The 7501-nt window shown below is 36.5% G+C and overlaps 2 protein-coding genes across 2 annotated transcripts; both read left to right on the top strand.

The window, feature by feature from the left end:
• Nucleotides 1-385: 385 nt before the first annotated feature.
• Nucleotides 386-900, top strand: LOC104101252 (uncharacterized). Its single transcript, XM_009608703.1, has 2 exons — nucleotides 386-485; nucleotides 542-900. Exons 1-2 carry the CDS (start codon nucleotides 386-388, stop codon nucleotides 898-900), a joined length of 459 nt encoding a protein of 152 aa, XP_009606998.1.
• Nucleotides 901-912: 12 nt separating this feature from the next.
• Nucleotides 913-1396, top strand: LOC138897139 (uncharacterized). The gene is made up of 2 exons (XM_070183097.1): nucleotides 913-1207; nucleotides 1344-1396. The coding sequence occupies exons 1-2, from the start codon at nucleotides 913-915 to the stop codon at nucleotides 1394-1396; spliced, it is 348 nt and encodes a 115-aa protein (XP_070039198.1).
• Nucleotides 1397-7501: the final 6105 nt, after the last annotated feature.

The following is a 7501-nucleotide window of genomic DNA, read 5'->3' as shown; positions in this document are numbered from 1 at the left end:
GGTAGATGCATTAGCCAATCTGGATTCGTCCAATAAATGGAATGATCTGATTCTGGTGCAGTCGTTCAACTGCTGCATTCGATGTTGGATGTGGACAGCAACTTAATTCAACCAACTTAATCTGGGATTAGAGGAACAAGTTCGTTGAATATCTACGGCATGGTAATCTGTCTTGTGGATAAAAAACTATATATGAGGTCATTCCAAGGGCCATTGGCTCGGTGTTTAGGGGCATCATAGGTTGATACGCGATGAGGAAAGTGCATGAAGGAGTCAGCGGGAACCATTTCGATGCAGACTCGTTGGTTTTCAAGTTAGTCAGAGCTGGCTACTATTGTCCCCGGATAGAACAAGACACAATGGCATTTGTACAAAAGTGCGGTAAATGTCAACACCATGCATATTTAGTGCATCAATCGGCGGAGCTTTTGCATTCGGTGGTGTCACCATGGCCATTCATGAAATGGGGAATGGACAAGAGCCCGGTAAGGTAAAAGTTTTTTGGTTTTAACTAATTATTTTACTAAATGGGTTGAAGCAGGTGCTTACCAAAAGATCGTAGAACTAAAAGAGATTGATTTTATACTGGACCACATCTTCTACCGATTGAGAATACCAAAAGAATTTGCTTGTGACAACGAGCCACAGTTCATAGGTTCCAAAGTCACAAAGTTTTTGAAAGAACTTAAGATCAAACGAATTACATCTTCACCATACCACCCGAGTTCTAATGGACATGCGGAGTCAACCAACAAGGTAATTATTCAAAACCTTAAAAAGAAGTTAGAAGATGTTAATGGCAAGTGGCCAGATGAGCTACCAGGTGTTTTATGGGCTTATCAGACCATAACAAAGTTGAGCACGGGTGAAACACACTTTTCACTCATATATGGTTCATAGGCTTTGATATCGATGGAAATGGAGGAACCGACCTTAAGGTTTTCTCGAGCAAATGAAGAAACATACAATGAAGCATTGCTGGTTAAACTAGATTTGCTCAAAGAGCACCGGGATGTGGCATATGTGAGGGTGGTGGCACAAAATCAAAGGATGAAAAGATATTACAACCGTAGAGCAAATCTCGGATATTTCAAAGTTTGGGATTTAGTTATGAGAAAAGTTACTCAAAATACTCGAGAAGTTAATGCCGGGAAGCTGGGACCGACATGGGAAGAACCTTACCGGGTTTCATCCATAATAGGTAAAGGTTCGTATGAATTGGGAGATCAAAAGGGAGTTAAATTGCTAAGCAATTGGAACGTGACTCACCTCAAAAGGTATTATTGCTGAAGATCTTTGCTAGTGCTGAAAGTATATGCTGCATTCTTTTTCTTTTCGACCAGCTTTTGTCCCAATTGGGTTTTATGGCAAGGTTTTTAATAAGGCAGCAATGTAAAGCATACTACGAAGGGAGGATTATCGGCAAATGCAAGACTTCTAGTGTCAAGGCACTAGGTTCCTTAATTGGTGAATCAACAACCATAAGTTCTATTGCTATAACATGGGTATAAACAGTTCTGTACAGATAAGATCGTGTGGCAAACAACTTTTGGATGGTTAAATAATCTTTGGCTCGATGGCATATCTCATCTCCCAAAAAACTAACAGATTATTTCACCATCCACAAGTTGTTTCCACTAACAAGGTAGCAATGTACAGTATACTACGAAGAAAGGGTCATCGGTGAATGCAAGACCTCATGTATTCGAATTCTCATACTTAGCATTGGAACACTAGGGGGGAATAATACATGATAAGACATTAAAAGTGTTACGAAGACCGGGAAATGTTAGAATCGGGATCAATATCTTATCAGAACCGGGGACTACATGATCAACCCCGTAGAAATATGTTGTACAAGTTAGCCACATGTATTGGCAGTTTTATTTACTTAAGCAAGTGAATGTTTATGTAAATATACTTTTAAAGATAGAGGGAATAAATCAAAATCCTTTTATTTTTATCTTATTTCTTTTCTTAATGATAAGTTAATTTATTTTATCGTTTGAAAGTTAACAAAAACTTCAAATGCTTATGCCGGAATGAACAAGAGACGGTCTCTTCAAGAGCACCGTAGATATAAAGGGCCCTCTCTTATGAAATCCTCATAATAAAGAGTAGATTCCGGAAGTGTTTATGCCCGGAATCAAAAGCTATCAGATGTGAAAAGACTCCCGAAGCTTTTTTAGTTAAATGAAAAAGAATTTTTTTTGCACAATATATAAGCAAAAAGGTTTTTTTTATTAATTAAAATTCTAACTTAGTAAAAAGTTTTAGCATAATTACAAAAAGTAAGAAAAAATATATACATCAGTTTTTGCTGCCAGAACCCGAGGGGAGAAAAGAGTCTTCATTTTCCTTAGTAGGAGAAAGTTGTTCCGCCTCCAATTCAGGGCCTACATCCTCTTTGGTTTCTCCTTCGGTTGCCGAATACTCGGAGTTAGTATTCGAAGAATTAGAAGCAGTGGGCATTCTCCAAAGTCTTTCTCTTTGTATGGTATATGGCATAGGTTTTCTCAAAGATGATGGAATCTTTCTGGTCTTGGAGTTTGGCTCAGAGTTTTTCAATATTCGCTTGAAGCATTTCATTTTCAACTTTAACAATGCTAATTCTGGAATCAAGATCAACATTTGTTGCGGCATGAATTTGATTCTACTTCATTACTCTTTTGAGCCTTTCCTCCATCCTTGATCTTTTATCCTCGGCAGCATTGGCCTCCTCAATTTTATAGTGCAAACTAGCCTTCAAGTTATTAACTTGTTCCATGAAGGCAGACTCATGCTTGGCAACAGCAGTTGTAATATCATGAAGTTCAACCCACTTAGCCTTTGCATCTTTGAGGTCTATATGCAGTAGGGCAGCATCTTGGCTGGAAGGCATTTTATCTTGCTCGAACTGCTGTAATCGAGCCTTGAGATCATTTATTTGAGCAATTCTTGCTTCTAACACTGGGAGGTGCTCGACAAGCTAATTCCGTTCGGCTAAAAGTTGGTCTCATTCCAAAGTAAGCTTTTGTTTGTCCAGAATCAACCTTTGCAAGCCCTCGGAAGCAAGAAGGTTGGCCTGAAAAAGGTTAAAGGTAAAGTTATTAATGCAAAGTATAAATTGAAAGGAGATAGAAGAAAGTTACATGGATACCTGTGCCGAACAGTGCATGTTGTTATTTAGAAAATACTCACCAGAGAGAGAATCCATCTTTCTCTAGTCTTTTTCTGAGGCCAGCGACTTCAGATAATTGGCAAGCTCCACCGGCTTAGAAAGTATATGACACTGATTCAAAACAGAAAGAATGGAACTTCGCCTTCCATGGGGGTATTGAGAGTGGTTGCTGAATAAGTATTTCCAAAATTTTCATGGTCGGGAGACCGTGGAGTAGGATTATCTTCCATTTGTTCGGATGGCACCGGTGGAGAGGAATCAACTAGTGAAGAAAGAGTGACAGTTGTTATCGGCTCAGAAGTTGGTGATAAAGGAAGGTCAGGGACTGAACTCCTTTGACTGGAGGCATTTAAAGGAATCAAAAAATGGGAATTAGTATTTTCAACTAAATCCATTTCCCACCAGAGTCTCTCAACCTCTTCTGGAGGTGGAGTTTAAAACTCTCCTGGCTGAGTACCCGATTGAGCTGATGAACATCTTTTTCTTCTCTGAAGAGGAGCCTCTCCATCATCGGCTCCTTCTTCGACATCGAGGACCACTGTGGCCAGTCCGGTTTGTATTATTTTTTATTCTCTTCTTCTAAGTCCCAGTCGAGGAGGTACATTTCCTCTTTGGTTTCTTATCCTTGGGATGGGGACTACTAGAGGAGGCACCTTCACCGGAAGCAAGAGCAGATTCGCAAGCTTGCCTCCGGGTGAGGGAACTTTGTAACACTCGTTGAGATTCCTCTGGGTCACAATGAGGCCTATATGAAGATGTATTCGTGCAGAATCAAATTTTTGAGACCAAAAGACTGTAGCATTTCTTTTAAAAAAATAGCATTTCTTCCAATAATGTCCTCTTGAACCAAGGACAAATCATAATATAAAGAGTTGAAAAAATCTAGAAACTTAGGAAAAAATAGGGGTCCTTCTAGTAGGATGAGTAATTTCTTCTTCAACTAAGACCAAAATATAAATTCTAGGCATCTAATTTAAAAGGTTAACATTAGAAAAATCCCATAAATTTAGGAGAAATAAAGATACTTCTAGCAGAATGGGCCCTATCCTCTTCAATCTAGGCTCAAATAATATTACTGACATCTATAATGAAAGAAATTCTTAAATTGATAGATTGTAGGAACACGAAATTTCTTTATTAGTTTTGAGAGCCTTATTTTGTGTTTCACATAAATTAATACTAGAGAAAATATACAACGGACCCCTTCGGAAGTCCTGTATGGTACAAAAAGACAGTTAACAAATTGTTTTCAAGTTATGTTGTAAGATTGAAAGAAGGGAAGAAGAACTTTTGTTTACCATGATTTTTGGCTTTCCACTCATATTTGGGAGTCATTTCTTTCCACTTTCGGAACTCTGGTGTAGTAATATCCTGAATTTTCTGCACCCATCGGGCCAGATCTTGAACTCGCGGTGGCTTTCAGTGAGTAGCTGGAGCAAGAAAAAAATAAAGTTAGTAGCGAAGGAAGGTCTTTCTGAACACACAAAGAAAAATGGTATTTGAAGACTTACGGAGAAGATTCCATGATTCGGGAAGAGCAGGTCTTGTGGCCGGGAGGATGTCCCTGGTAGCAATGACAATGAACCGTTCCATCCATCCACGGTCATTGTCATCATCGATGCTGGTGAGAAGGGCATGATGACCACATTTGCTAAGTTTTAGCACACCCTCACAGAAAATCTTTGGGGAGTAAAGATTCATCATATGTGCAAGATTCAAGGTTTGCTCGATCTCAGAATATAACTGGTGGAGGCAAGCCATCGTACTTTGAGGGTGAAAGATTTCTATATCCATTAAATATAGCAAAACTAAGAAGGATGGAGAGAACTCAAAAAAAGCTGACCCAAATAAAAATCGAGGAAAAGAAGAAGAAGATATGTGCATACATGTAGCTTGAACAGAGTCAAAGACGGGAGAAATCTGTAGAGCTAATGTGAAGTGACCTAAATATCCTCAACCTTTATTGAAAAGATCTTAAACACACATGTCGAAACTCTTTCTCTTCTAATATATAGTACGGCTAAGAATATCCTGTACTTTCGAAAATGGTACGATCCAAATATACCCTTGTACTTTCAAAAATGGTCTAAGAATACCATTCGTTATACTATTTGGTTATCTAAACTCCTGGAGTCATACTTTGGGTTCAAATATACCCCTCATTTAAACGGAGGGACACGTGTCATCGTCCTGTTGGCCAATTCTAAATATCTCCTAATTAATTAAAAAGACCTATTACCCATACCCGAAAAGCAATTTTCTAAAGCAATTTTTTTTTGTAAAAACTGGAAAAACTGAATTTCTTTTTACTAAAAACAAAAAAAAAACTAAAAACAAAAAAAAATGAAAATATTTTTTTTTTTCAGTTTTTACAAAAAAATTGCTTTAAAAAAAGCTGAACATGTATTGAGACTTTAACATCTAGATTACTTGCTTTTCAAAAATATTAATTTTGAAACTTGCATAATTGCTTTCAAACTATCTAGTATATTATGAGGCGAGCATGTACTATGACATGTATGCCTTTTTAAAATAAAACTAAAACGTTATGTTAGAGACATTTTGACTCTATAAAACTGTGTTATACTATTTTATGACAATAACATGATAGTTTTGAGATATAAAAGCATTATCTATGTATGTTCTCTGATAAAACGTGCATGACATCCTAGTTCCGCATTGACATTGGCATATGCTAGGTTATTTGATGTTTCTATACGTACCTCCTGATGATTTATTTCATGATTAATTATTTGTGTCAAATTTGTTAGTGTCCCCTTGAAGACATTTAGTGTCCATTTAAGATGCTTCTTTGACTATGTTAGTGTGGGTTATGGTTTGAATTAGACTTTATGTCGTACTTGAGACTTACATTGTATTTTAAGAGATTCAGTTATATCTTTGTTATGATTTTGTTTTATGGATTATGATATCGTGTTTTGACATTGAAATGAATACAGTACGCTTAACGGATACAGTCTGCTCATGAATTTGGATCATGACATATATTTATAAACTTTATTATTTTCTTGTATTCATTATTTGACTTTTCAATTAATAAAATAATGCTTCATTATTTCTTTGTATGGTATTATCAAGAATGCAGTATATATCCTTTTGAAGTTTTTAATCTTTTATATGTATTTTTTAACTTTTAGTAGAACTTTTTCGAATATTCTAATACTTTGAATTAAACTACTCAAATCACCATACTAGTAAATAAAATTTTGGCAATCAAGAACTAATATAGTGTATTGTAAAATATGGCTAATATCTCGTTAACTTGAAAAATCTTTACCAATATAGATAAGTGTTACTAACATAGGTTCGCTGTGAAACTAGAGGCTTTATGTTTTATAAAAGTACGATAGCTATAAGCTACAATTACGAAAATAAGAAAGGTGTGACTAATAATACGTACAATGCACGTACTGAGTGATTATTTATATTAAATAAGTTTAAGTTTAGTTATTAATATTTGACACTCTATAACAACTCAAATGAATAATCTACCAGATGATAGTATGGTGGATTACAATATATCAGTCGAGATGTTTGGACTAGCTTATATGAAGACTTATGGATGGGATGTGTGACGATCCGATAGGTCGTTTTGAGTAATAGGATTTACTACCATATTTTGAGACCTCTATTGTGATGACCCGATAGGTCATCTTTAAAATTAACATTTAATTATGTGCTCCGAGACCTCGAATAGCACCATTTAGCATTCTTCGACTTGCGTGCGCAGTCCGTATATTTTTTCGAAAAATTTTTATGTGAAAAATTGATAAAAATGTGGAATAGTGCATAAAGCTCACTTAAGTTGACTTCGGTCAATATTTTGAGCAAACAGACCCGCATCGATATTTTGACAGTTTCGGTAGATCCGTATCATAATTTGGGACTTGGACGTATACCCGAAATTTAATTTGGAGGTCCCTAACTTGAGTTATTGCTATTTATTGAAAAGTTAGAATTTTGAAAGCTTAAAGATTTCAAAGTTTGACCACAAATTGACTTTTATTGATATCGGGCTCGGATTTTAATTTTGAAAGTTGAAATAGCTCTGTTATGTCGTTTGGGACTTACATGCAAAATTTTAGGTCATTCCGGACTGTTTTGATGTGCTTCAGCGCAAGTTTTAGAATTGAAATTGTCATAAATTCATTAAGTTCGAATCGAGGTGCGAAATATAGTTTTGACGTTGTTCGACGTGATTTGAGACCCCGAGTAGGTCCCCGTTATGTTACGGGACTGGCAGTATCATTGGACGAGGCCCCGAGGGGCTCGGGTGAGTTTCAGACGAGTTTCAGATCACCTTTGTTCAAGAATACAGGT

The sequence above is a fragment of the Nicotiana tomentosiformis genome, chromosome 8 (assembly GCF_000390325.3).
Source record: "Nicotiana tomentosiformis chromosome 8, ASM39032v3, whole genome shotgun sequence".
Classification (NCBI taxonomy): Eukaryota; Viridiplantae; Streptophyta; class Magnoliopsida; order Solanales; family Solanaceae; genus Nicotiana; species Nicotiana tomentosiformis.
Note: the sequence above shows the minus strand (reverse complement) of the source record. Positions and strands in the feature narration are given on the sequence as shown.